The 16,589-nt window shown below is 50.1% G+C and overlaps 1 protein-coding gene across 1 annotated transcript; it reads right to left on the reverse strand.

Annotated features, from left to right (window-relative positions):
* Positions 1–1,141: 1,141 nt before the first annotated feature.
* Positions 1,142–12,279, reverse strand: NCF2 (neutrophil cytosolic factor 2). The gene is made up of 15 exons (XM_072867421.1): positions 12,012–12,279; positions 11,423–11,505; positions 10,990–11,098; positions 10,630–10,764; positions 10,152–10,259; positions 9,043–9,102; positions 7,819–7,862; positions 7,462–7,603; positions 7,094–7,156; positions 6,625–6,703; positions 4,852–4,892; positions 3,963–4,114; positions 3,771–3,882; positions 3,360–3,522; positions 1,142–1,422 (listed from the first exon to the last, which is right to left on the reverse strand). The coding sequence occupies exons 1-15, from the start codon at positions 12,183–12,185 to the stop codon at positions 1,325–1,327; spliced, it is 1,563 nt and encodes a 520-aa protein (XP_072723522.1). The 5' UTR covers positions 12,186–12,279; the 3' UTR covers positions 1,142–1,324.
* Positions 12,280–16,589: the final 4,310 nt, after the last annotated feature.

Consider the following 16,589-nt stretch of genomic DNA (forward strand, 5'->3'; position numbering starts at 1 on the left):
AAAGAGAATAAATAAATCGCAGAGGTTCTGGCTTGGGCTCAGTGCAGATAATTGGATGGTGGTTTGTGCTGCCTGTGTGCAATGCATTTTACATACTGAACCAAAAATCTGGGATGGGAGTAGCTTGCAAAGCTGCTCTTCAGTTGCAGACTAAACCTGGTAGAGCACAGGCAGTCGGAGTTGGAGGACACAGATCCTTCTGCCTGCAGATTGGGATGTTGGCTGTTTGCAGCCAGTGTTTAAACAGCATATTTCCAAATGTGTCAAAGAAAACTACAGAGATGTTCTGGTTTTGAAATGACAGGTGTTCATTGTATCCAGGCAACTCTTCAGAATAAGTTCCTTTAAAAATGAATATGATATTTAGGTTATTGGGACAGTGGGGTTGTCCAGAACTTGCGTGATAGGATCCAAAGTGGGGAGACTGCTGCCCTTAGCCCCTTTGAAGCAAAGTGCTCCCAATGCTGTAGGTGGCTGTCTGTATCTGCAGCTTGCATGTTTTGAGGGTGGGGCAGGGTAGATAATTTTAAAATGCCAGAAGGACCAGCTGTCAGCAGCCAGGGAAGGTGAAATACTGTAAAAGTAGTGGCAAGGCCAGAGCAGGGCAAACCTCTTGCATAGGGAAAAGGGCATCAAAGTTGTGTAGGCTTTTATAAAGGGGACAACTTCACTGCTATATGACCTGCTGAGACTCCAGGTAGTGTCTTTCTAAGTTACTGTCTCTTCTGCCTGATGAGAAAAAGCTTGGAGATACAGCTCCCAAAGGTGAAAAAAATGTGTATACTTTTATTGGTAGAGGGCTTTAAAGTCACTGTGGTTTTGAAGTGAATTGTCAATTGGAGCAAGGTGAGGCTGTGTGGTGTCTCTTAAGCTCTTGGGGTTGGTAGTAATGTTTTAAGGAAGCAAATGCTGTCGGAAGTTCAGCCTTTCCTGGTCTGTAGCTTCCTGAATGCCAGTTCCTCTTCTGGATCTGTTGGCAGGGCTGTAAATGCAAGTAGCACTTACAACCTCTCATGGGTTTTCCCAGCTGCTGGCATGTCTGTATAAAAGCTTTGTTAAGGATAGGGCAGGTGGGACAGAGCAAGTCTCTTGGTAAGCACAGTTTTTAGGACAAGGTATTCCCAACAGAAAGACAGTTAGCAACTTTTTAATAAGTACCTGTTTTAGAGAACAACACAAAAGCTAAAATAAAATAAAGCTTTTAATACAAGTAGCAATAATATTTAAAGCTCATTTTCAGATGCAGTGATTAATATGGAAACTTAATTGCAACAGTTGAATTCTTAATTTCTTTCCACATCCACAACTTTAAGCTCTTCTGAAGTCACATCTCTGGGTCTTTAGTGTTAGACTTTTGAACGAAAGCGGATGGGAAGATGCCTATCTTCCCATTACACTGGCCTTCTAACCAGTCTTCATTCACTGGAAGATAAAATAGACACAATTTTTGTCACCCTAGGGATATACAGGAGCATAATAACCTTCACGTGCTACAGACAGGCCCAAGATCACCATTTTAAGGTTTTCTGCTGATAAAACTTTTAGACATGCTAAAGCCTGGTGGAGAGAGGAATGTGGAGGAAAGGGGCTGAGGAGGAATGAGGTAGAGAGCAAAGCTGTAAGGTAAGAACGAATGCATTGCCAAGTGAAGGTGGGAAAAGTAGATCAAAATAGAAACCAAGGGGTTTAGAAACTGCCTTGCATAGAAGACAGTGGAAACAATGTGAGTGTAGAGAGCAAGGAAATTATCTGAGACAGGCTGTCCTCTTCAAGATGCCAACTAAAGTGTATTTTCACCTGCTGTTCCATGTTCATATCAATAAAAAAAAAAAACCCAAGCCCCAAAATAAAACCCAAAAGCCTCTGCTACCCTGGGTTGAGTAAAGCTTAAGAACTCTGAAAACTCTTGCTGTGGGGAACCACATGAGGTGAGAACCAACTATTTAATGGGAAATACTCAGCAGTGAAGGGGGGAGTAGAATTTTGGGGTGGGGGGAGTCACCAATGTTGTATGGTGCAAAAAAACTCACCTGTACAGTGGTGGAGGGGGGGGGAACTGTGGTCACTTGGGTACCACTGCCAAAGCCTGCCAGCCAGTACAAATTAGTGATAGAGCTACATAGAGCAAAGTATCGTAATTTGTCCTCCCTCTTGTGCGTTCTGCACAGACTTGAAAAGATCCAACTCAAAAACAGGTACTAGATCTTGCTGAGATTTAAGTCTGTATTTAAGCCTCAATTCTCATAGAAGCACTAAAGACTAATATTAAAGAGGATTGAGGCTAATGGAAGATTGTCCCCTTAAAAAGAAAAGCAGCCAGGAAAAGGTGCCAGGTGAGGGGAATGGGAGTAAGAGTATTCTCCCATTGTGGGGCAGCAGCCAAAATGAGGCATCTCCTTTAAAAAATAAACTGCGGACAGTAAAGTTAAACACAGCTCAAGTGAAACTCTCCCATCTTGAAACTGTTTGGGGAAGGGGGTGGCAGAAACATGGGTGTGATGAAAATATGTTGGAAGAAGTGTGTATAACACTGACACTTGGGTGGGAAGCCAGTGGTGGAGCTGGAGGAGCTCTGCTGCTGCTACAGCACACAAGGCAGTTGCGGTGGAAGAAGGCACTTGTGGAAAGCAGTCTTGCAGATGTTGGGTCCTGCTTGTCTTGTGACTCCAGAGAATTGGCTGGTAAGCTGAAAACCCTGTGGTTAGTCAGGAGCATGCAAAGCAGAGGCTGGAAACACCTCAGTAGGTTGGATTTATTTTTTTTTTTCTTTCATGGGGATGGAGCAAATTAGCCCTGTGAATCTGGAAACTAGAAGCTTGGTGCCGCAGCTCTTAGTGATGCAAAGGAAAGCAAATCTCGTAAGTGTCCTTAGGTTGTCCTTTCCTCTGGATTCCACCTGCCACCTCATGCTCATGCAATCTCTGCAAGCTTCTTTTCTAACCTGTCTTATAAAGTGTTTGCATTCAATGCAAGCTTTCTCAGAAGTGCCCTGCGACAGAAATCTGAGCAGCCTGTTTACCATCTAAGGGTGGCAAACTGCAACTTGCAGGAGAAGTTTGCTATCAGTGAAGGCTGTTGCTCTGCAGGTCCCCAGCATGAAACAGTTTGCTTTAGAGGACTGGAGGATTTGGGAAAAGAGATCAAAGTCCCTAGTGAAGCTTGTAGGCTCCACTGAAGAACGTGCATCCAGCATCTGACCAAATATTTGAGAGTCTTTGGCCTGGCTGGCAGATGTTGGGAACCCACAACTTCCACTGAACAGCAGCTGCGGCAGGCACTGGCATCTCAGGGTCAGACCCATGCTCTTACCAGAGCTGGGAGGTCCCTCCCCTCCCCTGTTGCAGAAGGAGCACAATTACCTTTGGATAAAACAAGTATCACATCTCCTGCCTGAAACTCTAGGTCTTCAGGCTGGGTGGCTTCATAATTGTATTGCGCTACAACTTGGGTTGGTCCCGTCTCCTCCGGGGTTGCCTCCTGCAGCGACTGCTCTGGTTTGCTGTCCGGTAAAAACCCCTCTCCCTAAGGCAGGAAATAAACTGGTAAGGACACCTTTTGGCATCTCCTTTTTCTTTGTACCATGGTAAGGGAGACAAGCTCTGCTTTTCCTCTTCACCTGCTCTTTGCTCCTCTGCCTTTCAAGAAGTCGCTGGCTTGCTTTGAAAGCCACAAGCCTGTGCTCGTGGCAAGGAAAGCAAAGGCAAGGTCTGCTGAGGTTCCTTGCCAGGAATGGGCAGAAGAGGTGGCCGCCACTGCTAGCTGTCACTGACCTCCGTGATGTCGCACCAGACTGTCAGACAGTTGTCCTTGCTTTGGCTCCAAGCCGCCTCCAGGCTCTCCATGCTCAGAGTCACCAGCGCTTGGCTCTCTGCAGGCTTGTACCTGGGCACACGGAGGACACTGGGTAAGGGTGGGAGTCCTGAAAACATGGCTCATGCTGCCTGCAGTGGGCAGCACCTCACCTCAGCTGCATGTGCTCAGGCTGCAGTTCCAATTTCTTGCAAACCAGGTGCAGGAGCTCCATGTAGGAGAGGCCTGGCTCGACTTGCAGGGCGACTGTGTATTCGTAATGCACCTTGAGGATGTGGAGGCTGGAGACAGCTGCTTCGGCCTCCTGCGGGCAGTAAACTGGATGTGAGAGCTGGTGTAACTTGGTGAGGGCAGGGAGAAGGACTAGGACATGGAAACTGCGGTCGCCTCAGTCACATCTGAGCTGTGGGGCATCAGCTGGCTGCTGGTCAGGGAGACATCTCTGCTAGCATGTGTAGCCTTTGGCACTTCCCTCGGGGCAAGTCAGCAGTCATGCCACCCAAGCTTTGGTTGGACGTGTGGCTAGTTGGCAGCCCTGGGCTTGTCCCAGGAGAGAGCAGTAATAGATTAGGCACTTAGCAACCAAATTGTGGCTTTCAGGTGACCAAATTCGAGGTTTGTCCACCCCCCAACCCCCTCATTCTATTTTTGAGTTGGAATTGTCGTGATTTCCCATCTCCCCAGTGACCTTCTGATGCACTGACCCTGCCCAGGAGCCATGTGTGTTACAGCCAAGCTCGCTCCTATTTCTCCCTTATCAAGTGCCACATGAGTTGTACAAGGGCTCTGCCAACAGCCACAGGTCCAGTGGGGAGCAGACCTGCAGGAGACCTCCCAAAAAGCAGCCCTCATCACCCAGTTGGGTCCTGCTGACCTGCTGGCCCTTAGGCCTCTTGTTATGCTTTGGAGAAGCTCCTGAATGATGAAAACCTGAAACACTTCCAGGGCTGTGGTGCTTGCTGGGCATTGCAGCACCTTTCAATGTGCAATAAATACAGGTTTGTAACATGGACCTCGGGATCTACATTCACGAGATGTTACCTTGGCTTCTTTCAGCTGCATCGCAGTAGCAGGAACGTAGTCTGTGGAGGAAGAAAGAGATGGCTCAGCAAGTGGGACGGGGTAAGCATTGCTGCTCTGCACCTAAATAGGCATTCATATCTCCTGCAGCCCTTTTCCTTGACACCCATCATTATCTGCAGCAACCAACCCTGGAGCCAATGGTGGTCCCTTGAATGGATGCAGCGTCAGCTGCGATGGGATTCATCTGTAAGATTTAGATATAACCACCAAGCAGAGGTTTGGGCTCTGTGCCTTCCCTCTTTTGAGGACAGAAGCTTTAGGGGTGGGTTGTCTTTCCTGGCTGGATTTAAAAACAACAAAAAACAAAAAACAAACAACCAAAAAGACCCCCCAAAACACACAACAACAACAAAAAACCCCATGATCTGCTGGTTTTCGTGTCTTTGCTCTTCTGATCTCTCCAGGTCCGCACTGAAAACCGGATGCAATCCTTGTCCTTCACTGGGGTTGTAAAGCTAAACTCAGACCTCCAGGTAGGGTGATTCAATGCAGGTTTGTTGAAGTCCCTTCACAAGGATCTGCTCTACATTTTGTCAGTGCTTTGACATAACTGCTCGTTATGGGAAAGAGACAGAGCTACGCTCTTAAATGCAGTCCCACTGCTAGATCTGCGATGGCTTTTGGTGCCATAAGGATGCTCTTTGAGGTTGGGTCCCTGAGATGTTTGCCCTTATCTCCCATGAGCCACAGGCGTCTTCTCTATCAACTTTACCACTGGACTGCCTATGAGGCTGCTCTGCTTGGGACACAAACCCTGTCCTGTCATTAATAGTCTTTTGGTCCAGCTTTCCCCACCATTGACTGGCTCAGGCCCACCTCAGACCAGGGGGCTTGGCAATTGCTTGTCCACATACTCCTATTTTTTTTTGACAGGTTGGCCGTTGATAGCCAGAATAAACTGCAGCAGGTTAACATTCGTGTGGCATGGTGATATTTTCTACCCCAAATGGGATTTTCCTGCAGTGCTGTGGAGTTCACAGCTCAGCCGCAGGCTCCTACCTCCAAGCACCGCGTGATGTTTTCTAGAGAGAGCAACTCACAATGCTTCCTCCCAGCTCTTCATTTCAGCTTGCTGAAACACATGCGCTCCCCAGCTTTAAACCGCTATTTTGGACCGTGCACCTGAACACTCCTGCAGCAGCATGACTGTAGGTGACAGCGCCCTGTTTTGGCTTCCAAGCATCCTGAACCAACTGTGCTGGGGGCAGTGTGGTGGCCCTGGTGCTACCAGTCGTGCCCCGGGCCTGGGACAGTGGGTAGCATCAGCCAGGAATCCCCCTCCTGGGGCAACCACAGCTCCTTCAAACCTAGCCCAGCTCACAGCAGCAGTAAAACCATCGTGGGTGCCCTGCTCTTAGGAGAAGCCTGCAAGGAACCTTCTACTCCAAGACTTGGACAAGCTGGGTCACTTGCCCCGTTCCTATCCCCAGGCCCTTTTTCCCATTAGTTGCTGTGCTAATTAAGAGCACGGAGGGAGTTGCTTTCCTCGGGGACCCATGTGCTCTATTTTACTCTGTCCTCAGCACTGCAGTTGCCATCTTTGCCTCTCTATCCTCCTCCATCCTTAATGCCTCTCCATCCTTGACTGCAAATGGGCCCGGGAACGAGATGGAGATGAACCCCAGCTCTGGTCTCAAAGTGTGAGGACATGGCACCAAGGAAACCATCTCAAACCTGCTGCCAGGGTTTTGCCCCTAAAGCACCCCCGTCCCTTCAGCTCCCCTCACTGACCTGGTGCTGGCCGCCGTGGCTTTTCTGGAGCAGTGGAGCTGGGTGGCTCTGGGATCTCGGCTTCAAGAGGGATTTCTTCCTGTGCCGGATGGGAAGAAGGTAGTGTTGTCAATCCCACTCTTCCTAAAAGAGCTGCAGCACTGCTGCCTCGTGGAACCCCCCCCTCCAACACACAATTTTCCCAGGGTCTGTTTGGGGTCTTGAACTGGGGAGGGGTCCCTTCGCTACCCCTTCATCTCCCCAGCATTGCTAACCACCACCCAGAGGGGCCATCAACACAGCATCTGCCCGATTTTGCAGGTCTCTGGGCTCATGTTACAGTGACCATGATCCAGAAGAACCAACCCCAGCATTACGAGAGGGAGGGAGTTGCAGGTATGGGTCCTGCTGGAAGGCCCAGAACAGGTGGTGGGTGAATATGTGGGGATCTGCCCTGCCCAGGACACCATCTTCTCCTGGGCCTCCTCACCTGGATGTGCAGCTTGTTCTGGAGCTCCACGGGCTCAAGGTAGTTGCAGGGGACGATCCCTTTCTGCAGGGGAAGGAGAGACAAGTGAGGATTCCTTGGCAAGGAGGCAACCCGCTGCTGGAGGATGCAGCTGAGCTTGTCCTTGCCCTGCCCTGAACCCAGGAGAGTCCCTGAGGCTTGAAGGTTAGTTGCTGCAGGTTGGGTGGGTTTCACTGAACCCTGAGGCCTAAGCCAGGGTGGACATAAGGGACTTAAGTCAGAAACTCATTTAGTTGCTGACAGCAAGGCTTTGCTCTCCAAGTCCTCTGCAGAACCTCACAGCGTCCACCCCGTTGTCTGCCCCCTCCTGCCAAGCACGCCCCTGGTACCTTTCCGTTGAACATCACTGTAGCCCAGTTGTCCTTCTCTTTCTTCAGGACAAAGACAATGTTTCCCGGCAGGACCTGCAGCTCCTCAGTGGTCTCGGGGATGAACTCATAGAGGACGCGGTGCGGCTGCCCTTTGAGGGCCCTGGGTGCGGGAGCAGCGGCCAGGTCAGGAAGGTGGGTGACATCATTGTTTTACTTTGTAGGGGGAACCCAGACCTCTGTCTCCTTGTTTCTACAATCCCTTCCCTGCCCCCCTGAGTTTTGGGTGCTGGTTGGATGCTCAGCTGCGATGGTGCAGGATGGGGTTTGACCTGGCTGCACAGGTTAGCAGCATTGTCCATCCTTCATCCAACTTACCTGAGGATTTCCGGGGTCTTGGGCCTGGGTGGAGGACCAGAGGCCTGCCAACAAGAAGACAAAAATAAAATTATCAGTAATCTGGAGAATTTCAGTTGCTTTGCAGAAACGTCCTGCAGCCTTCTACCACGCCTGCCATCACCCCTACATGGTTCCTTCCTCCTTGTACTGGTGTCAGGTCAGATGATTTGAACCTGAAGGGAGTCTTTTGCTGCTTTTGCAGCTGGCTGCAGTAGATTTTCGGCTCTCTGCCACCCTGATGTGTAAAACAATTGCCTTTTGTGCTGTGAGGAATACCACAGGCTTTACTCCTTCAAACAAGCAGTTTCCAAATTCTTCCACCTGCGGTTGGTTTTCAGAGGCACCATCCTGTTTTCACTTGTGATTTTGGTTTCAGCTCACGGAGGGCTGAGATCACGGATTTGAGATCAGCTGGTTTAAGCAGTAAGTTGTGCTTCCCCATATATTCACATTATTGTGCTTGTAAAATCCCCAGCTGCTGTCATTGTGCTTTTGTGATCTCTCCTGCCTAAATAATTTAAGGTCTCTGGTGGATTTATCAACTGTCTGAAGAAGCTACTTTAAATAGTCCTGACTCCTGCAGCGAGTTGTCAACACTTGGCTGCATTGAGATGATTGTATTTTATCTTCTGTAACAGTGCTGTAGGCTGCAGCGGCTGTGCTTCCCTGTATCCTCTTGAAAAGCTCCTGTAAAAACTCTCAGGTGCCTTTAGAGATGGAAAGATGCTGCTACATCATCAGGAAAATGGCAATGAAAATGTGAAGGCTTCAGGAACTGGGAGGAGGATGGAGAATGGAAGCAAAACTGCTCTTGCTTCTCTGATGGCTTGAGCTGAGACAGATGAACCCAATGAATCTTATGGGGAGGGTCTGAGACCACTCCCTGCCAAAAGCCATCACCCTGCAGCAACGGCAGGGGCAGAGCATGTGCTGCCAGGCTGCTACTTCCCTGTTCAGGGAACTGGGTTAACCTCAACCACAAATGTAGGCGGGTTTGGGCTGTGCTCTCCCATGATGGAGAGCAGCTGAGATGTGGGGGCAGTGTCCGCCTCCTCCCCACAGCAGTAGCAGAAAGTTCATGGTGGCAATGCTGCTGTTTGCTCCCCACTGTGAGCCAGAGCCCTCGGCATGCTCAGGCATGATACCCATCCCCATGTCCTCCTGAACTTTTGCCAAGGACACTGTTCATTGGTGGTGCCTTACCTGTGGCTGGAGTGGAGCAAATCCTGAAAAATCATCCTTGTCCACCACGGATGCCACCACCTAGAGCCAAAGACAGACAGGTAGTGACTTGGTGCTCATAGACCTCTCTCAGACCTCTGATGTCTACCCTCCTCCTTTGCTGTTGGCCAAGCCAAGCTCCTCAGGATGCTTCAGGTTCAAGAGGGGCTATGATTTTAGGCTAAGCATCTTTGACCACAAGCGGTGTGCTTCTGGCACCAAAACTCACCTCTCAGCTGCAGCAAGGTCTCAGCTCTTAGCCTCACCATTACTGCAGTTACAGTCACTGTAACCTAAAAGAAACTTTTAGGTTTCTTTATATTCTATATTCTATATATATTTCTATATATAAACCTTTATATTTTAATCACAAATGTTGAAGGGAGTGAAAGAGTCCAACTCAAGCCCTTACCTCCTATAGGCAACATTAAACATTGTTTAGAAAGTTCAGAAATATTTGTGTGCAAGTTTCTGGGAATACCCTGACACCCAAGGAGCTGCCTGGGTCTCAGTCAACCATTTCCCCAGTGTCTGCACAGCCAATGGGTCACTTTCCAGCACAGCACTGTCTCCCAGGACCTGAGCCCAAGGGTGGCATTCCAGGGCTTGGATTTTGCAAACTCATGGGAGAAAAGCTTGCTAGCTTATCTGAACTGAAAAGCCCCTTTCAAATGGAGCAGGGGAAGAACTGGAGGTCATTTGTGGGTGTCAGATTTTAAATAGCTTCTTTTCCCCTCCCTGAAAAAATCTTGGCTCAAGTTGAAGCTCCAGTGGGACCTTTCCAGCTCGTTGCTGACTGACCATCCCTCATGTCTCACTAAAGCGAGAAACTGAAAATAGGCCATGCTCTGCAGAAACATGCTTTTAGCTCCTCTATTCCTGCAGACCCCCTGTTTCCCACGAGACCCCTACATGCCATCCCTTCCTCCCTCCCTCCATGCCAGGGGGGATCCCTGAGTCATGAACCAGTTCCATATCTCTGGCTGCCCACCAGGCAGCAGATAGCATCTCAGATGGGTGGTGAGAGGGCAGTCAGCAGCTGTCTTCAGCCCACAGGCTTGGCATCAATAAATAAGATATTTCTCTTTTACCATAGCTTTTCCCAGGTAGTCCTTCTTCTCCAGCTGAGCCACTTGCTTTTCGTTTGGTCTAAACAGCTTCCCCGCAGGAATGGCCACCAGCTCGCAGAGCTTCTTCTTCTGTAGCACAGAGAAGTCATAGTGCTCTTCAGAGGTGAAGAGCAGGGACTGCTTAATGTCCCCTTCCTTCTACCTCTGGGGTTAAGGTCTCACTCCATAAAGCCAAAACATGACTGTGACAGCCCGACCCCAGCCCTGACATGGTCCATTTAACCTGGTCTTCCCATCCCTGCCTCCCCAGTGACCCGAAGCTCTTCCCACCAACTCGCATCTCAGTACGACACCCACATTTTGCTCAGCCCAGTGCGTTTTCCTCCTGCTCTGCTAAAGCCATAGCTAAAAGGTTGTTTCTTTGTCACCGGGATTTTTCTCCCTCTTCCCTGTGGGGCTGCTGTGAGCAAACACGACGGCTGTAAGACCTGCTCCTTACCAGGATGGCTTCCATCGCCCTGTCAATCTTGTTGTGCTGGGGCTCACTCTTCATGCTCATGGCCAGTGTCAGGTGCTCCTCAGCTTTCTTCCAGTCCTCCATTGTGGCATACACCAGCGCAATATTATAGAGTATCTGCCGGAGGGATGGGAGCAAGGAAATGAGCTCTTAGAGCAGCCGGACCCTTGCCAGGAGTGCGGTGAAGGAGAGGAGAGCAGGGTGGTGGCACTGCACAGAGCGCTGCGCCAGCTTGCTTGCTTTTTTGCAAGGCATGAAGAGAGGCTGGCTGTCTTCTCCTTAGATTTCTTGAGATGGTGAACAACCCTTTGGGATCAAAACTGCTGGTCAAGTCTTTCTCACCTCACAAGCAAAGAGCCTGTACCGCAGCCCCAGGATCTTGTAGTCGATGAGCTGGTTGCCTCGCAGCTGGGCCAGTGCCTCTTTGAAATCCTCGATGGCCTTTTCATGGCTGTGGAACACAGGACAAGGGTGTCACCACCTCGTGGTGGCACTCTGGCTGCCTGGTACCCCTCACAGGTGCCTCTAAATCTTTACTTAAACTTGTTTGAGTTTAGCTGGTCTATCCTATCTCCTCATAGTGTTTTTGGACACCCCAGGGGGAGGAGAGGTGGTCCAAGGTTGGTGTTAATCCCAAGACTGCACTGTTGATGAACAGGAGCCTCGAGGGGTTGCAATTTGGCCTCTGGGGTACCAACCCACCTGGGACTGTCCTCAGCCGAAGGCTGGCATCTCCACAAGTGGCAAAACCAAAATGTTAAAGCCTTCCACTCACTTCTGCCTCTGGTAAAACACAGTCCCTCGCTGGAAATAAGCCACTGCCAGGTGCTTGTCGCAGCCGATGCTCCGGGTGAATGCCTGCATGGAGGTGAAAATGGAAGGTGAAAGCGGGGTGAAAATGGAAGACCTTTAAAAAACTGAGGGCATAGAGCAGTTATACCTGTCCTGCTTTAGCCAAGGGGCCTAAGCCGGGCTCTGTGGGCTACGGCTCCCTACAGTGTTGGGAACTGGGTGATGGAGCCTGTACCAGGCTCCTAATTTTTTTGAGCTGGAACCATCTGCCACTGCTCGCTTGGCAGCTTAGTGCCCTGTGGTCATGTCTGGGAGGGAGAAAGTGTGGGTAGCAAGCTGTGCACTTCTGCTGCTGCTGCTTTGCTTCTGATTCACTAAGAAAACAGGTTCAGCAGGAACAGCCCAGGGGTGTCACACTTCATCCCAGCTTTAAAAGGCCCCAAATCCTTCCCTTAGTCAGACCATGGCCCTTAATTCCTCCTTTTCCCACCATGTCCATCTGTCTGGCAGGTCTGCGTGCAAACTCACCAGAGCCTGAGAGCAGGGCAGTGACTGTAAGGGCTGTACCTTACCTGCTCTGCCTCAGCCAGCTTCCCCAGAACAAGGTAGATGCAGCCGATGTTAAAGCAGATTTTGGCAGGGGGGTTCTGGACAGCAGTGAAGGCATCCAGGGCTGCCCTCCACTCCTTCCCGTCTGCCGCACACACCCCTTCTTGCCACAGCCGGATTGTCTCCACCAGGGACATGGCGCGGTGGGAGCGGGACACAGGGTCCCTGGCCACGTCGTGGGTCTCGCCCCTCTCCTCGTCCTTCCTTGAGGAGCTGCTTGGCCTCTCTCTAGTTCCCTTCTGCCTTCCCCGCTGCCCGTGTTGCAAACCTGGCAGGAAGTGGCCTCACTCACGTCAGTGAAACGTGGCCCCAGGATGGGGAAGTGGGGCAGAGGCTGCCACCGCCGCAGCGGGTTTCCATGCTGAGCTGCCACGGGTTGCACACCCGGTCCTCTCAGGCAGACACTCCTTACCTCTTCAGGTTTTGCTTCTCCAGGTTTTTAATGAAAAGCCATGGATTTTGTCAGCTGGGTGGTTGATCAGGTCAAATTTAGGGTTGCAAAGCCACAGGGCAAGCACTGCAGCTGAGCCCCTTGTGCCCTCTGAAGCGTGGTCATCAATGGAGGTAGTTGCTAAATGGTTCCTGCAGGCATCTCCTGGCAGGCACAGCTGCCTGCAGCTGGGCTGGGGCTACCCTGCCTGTCTGCGCACCCAAGCAGGAAGGCGAAGTACAGCCCGAGGCAGAGCCTGGGAAACCTTTTGCCCTGCCTGTCCCCTGCTGCATTGGCCCAGTGAGGAGCTCTGCTGCTGGGGGCATGCAGAGCTGCCCAAGGATGGGGCTTCAGGGGGCAGTGGCCACACTGCGCTGAGCCCCGGCAGTGGTGGTAACTCATGCTCAGCCCAACATAACTTCTGTTGAGGTGTTTTATGGCCAATGGAGCATTACCTGGCTCTGGAGCACTGCTGGGAGGACAGGGGGATGCTGAGCATGTGACAGCAGCGAAGGCAGTGACGGCAGGGATCTGACCTGCTGATTCAGAATGTTTGGAGCTGGGTGCTCCACACGTGGTTTCTAAGTAGTTCTGGAAGTACTTTGCCTCTGCCTCATCTACCAGCGATGCGATGCATAGTTTCTAAGAGCTTAAAATTATGTCAGCAGGACTTGGCCCTTCTGCGTTTACTCAAGCTTCCCCAGCAAATTATGTAGGGAGGAGAATTTTGTCTCCGCCAACAACGGGAGGGAGACTGTGGAGGAGAATTTTGTTTGACTTCTGCTTGGGAAGAAAACTGAGCTGCTGATCAGCAAGGACTTGGATTTTAATCAAAAGAACCGAGCACATCCCTGAATGTGGGACTGTCTTTAGTTCTCCAGTTGTAAGCGTGCCCTCAGCATCCCTCTGCGCCCAGGCGGCTTGTGTGGGCTTCCTACGGGAGCATGGAGGAGTCTCTTGATTTCCAGAAAAGCAGAGGGAAATGCAACCAACTGAAATGATGCTGAAGGAGAGGGGTGGGAAAAACAACATGGTGATTATGAAAACACCCCTCTGAGATGCCTTTTCTCATTCCTGTGAAGAATGGGAAACCCCACCTAGCAGGAAATGGTTCACCTTATTGTAGGGATAATTTCTGCTCGTTTAATTATCATCTGAATCGGTGCACTGCTGGGTCAGGTTTGTCCCCAAACTGGTCCAACAGGAGCTAGAGGAGAATGCAAGATCACCCCTGTGACAAGTGTTGGGGTTTTTTTCTTGCATTTCACAGAAAGATGGGATCTGACAGATGCAAGCACAGCAAATGCTCACAGCAGCTATCCTTCTGCTTGGTTATTCTTAATATAATATTCAAGCAATTTCAAAGCTGCAATAAACAAACCCCATTCTAGTAAGAGTGAGACTCTTGTTCCCCTTTCTCTTACCAAGTTGATTTGTAGGCAAACTTGTTTCGTCTACAATAATATCCAGGAGGAAGTGAGTAACAGAGATGGTGACATCTCCCACAGGACATTCTTGGAATCCAGCACAAATGCAGATTGCCAAGAGACAGGTAAGACATACATAGAAATGCCCAAACTCCAGCTAAGGTGCAGCAATAATTTTTAAGTTTGTACAGCAACAGTATGCAAGAGTTTATCACCATTTCTGGAGAGAAGAGACCCAAAAAAAGACTGATCTGGGCACTAGAAAACATTACACATGAGGAAAGACTGAGGGGATTGATCTTGTTTGGGAGACTCAGGAGGAGCAGAGGAGACTGAGCGTGTCCAGCTCCTTCCTTGGAAGGCAGGTCTGAGCTCTCTCTCCTGAGCAGGACCTGATTTTTTGGCTCACTCCCTAAATGGTGGCAGGGAGCAAGGCAGGAGCCTGGGGGAACTCTTTGGCCCAGTGACAGATGACTCGGAGCCCAGGGCTTGGCAGGGGCTGCAGCTCCCAGCAGCAGGAGGACAGCAGTTTCTCTCAGCTGTTACAAAAGCAGGATGTGACTCATAAAGTGCCATTGCCACACGCTCTGGCCAAAGCCAAAGACAGTGGTGGGAGATTTGCAAGCGAGCCTCAGAAGCACTGAGCCTTCCTGCAAATGCCGTCCCCCATTGAGTAGGTCCAATCTGCACACAGAGTATTTTTCACTGAAGGCTTCCTTCTCATAATAGGAAGGGAAATGTGTTTCGCAAAATGAAATTGTTTAGGGATTTTTTCCTCCCTGCCCATCTTTCTCTGTTTTCCTCTTAGAAACCTGTTGTGCCATATTACTCAAAGGATTAAAACACCCCCTCTGCGTGGGTGTGTGCAAACGGCCGCTCTGCCAGGGTGAGTGGGGACGAGTGAGGTTCAGGGCCGGGAGCTGAGGATGGCCTCCACCAGCCCCAACTGCTCCGAGATGGCCGCTAGCTGGAGCTGACTCCCTGTGTGAGCTCTTCTCCATCTTATGGGCTGGTCCCATTACTGGGCTTCACTGCTGGAGGTCTTGTTAACACCATGCTGGTGGGTTTTGGCTGTGCCAGGAACACTTGGTGGCCTCTGCCGTGTGCTTGCTGGGGATACCAAGCTCAGGTTCCGCTTTGCCAGCAGGCAGCGGGAGCGCATGTCTCCTCCCACAGAGCTGGTGCCTGAGGATTTAATGCTGCTCTGGACTCTGGGCAGCCCCTGCCTAAGGTGAATGCAGCATCTAGACACAGGTCACTGTTCGGCACAGCTGGGGCTTGCTCTGTGTTGTGGTATTTGTATGGTCCACGAAAGCAAGCAAGGCAGGATTTGGAGGAAAAAGGTAATTTTTTTTTTAAACTAGACTTACTTTTTAACCTTCCTATCAATCAGTTAACAGAAGAGATACCTTCCTGCAAATCATGCACTACTATCTCCACATCGGTGCATGTCTTTTAGCACATCCCTGGACGCAGATGCAGATGTATACATTTTGTAAATGTTTCTAAATACATCATAGCCTGACACAAGGGGAAACTGGAGAACCTCTAAGATCACTCTTCTTGTTTATCTAATGCCACCTAGAGGTAGCTGACCTGGTTTGACATAGTTGTTTTGGAAAATATTTTTTACTTATCTGGGATGACAGCTTTTTATTCATTTTTTTTTTTTAAATGAGGATTGATTGGTGTCTTAACCAAATCTGGATGAATGGAAGGAAACAGAGAAGCCAAACACAGTCCCTGCGAGAGCTGTAAGGACAGAGCCATCGTTGCACGTGGCCAGGAAGATGAAACTTATGTATGTATGTACGGTTGAAATCTGGATGTTTTCCATGGTCTTTGCAGCAAGGCTAGGTCTTCCACTTTGCATGGCCAGTGCCTCCTGTTGTTGTGCCTATGTTCTGAAGAAGTTAAGCAAGAAAAAGGATCCTAGGAAGGAAGGAAGGGAGGGAGGGCACCAAACGGTTGGGGGGTAACCACGCTGGTTCCTGTCTGCGTTGAGACCCCAAGGACATGGGGTGCTGTGCTCCTTGCAGGAGAGCGGAACAGGCTGGGTGACAGGGCTCTGCTGCCCTGCTTGGAAAGGCACAGCTGCTCCAGCTGCGATGCAGGGCTGGCTGCCCATGCCTGCCTGCGTTGGCAACACATGGCAGCTGTAGCTGTGCAGGTCTTGGGACTGTCCTGGCAAAACGGAGAGGGGAGGAGGTGGGATGGAAGAAAACAAGGTTATTACTGAAGCTGTCATCTGACTGATTCCTGAGTGAACATGGCGCATCAGGAACGCTTTGGTTTGAGCCGTCTGAAGGTACTAGCTCTGCTTTTCCAAAGCGATGACCTGGGTAACAAACGGATGTCCATCAGATGTCGGAGTGCTCAACAACAGATTTCTGTATGCTCAGGCCCTTCAGAAGTTCAAGCTGAGTACATGTGCCATTACTGATGACGTAGGCACACACAGTCATCCCACCCACAGTACAAGCCCAGGACTGTATCTGTCCTTAAATTATTATTAAAACCAATTATTAAATGTTTCATGTCTTGGAGCTGAGGCAGGCAGAGAGACAAACAAAAGCCCCACTGTGAAATCGGGAGTTTTGCTCCACACAACCACCCTGCTAGGCCATTATCTTTTTCCTTCTTTTGTTCTTGAGAAAGCATCTAACATTAATGGTTGGGATGAT

The sequence above is a fragment of the Ciconia boyciana genome, chromosome 7 (genome assembly GCF_034638445.1).
Source record: "Ciconia boyciana chromosome 7, ASM3463844v1, whole genome shotgun sequence".
Classification (NCBI taxonomy): Eukaryota; Metazoa; Chordata; class Aves; order Ciconiiformes; family Ciconiidae; genus Ciconia; species Ciconia boyciana.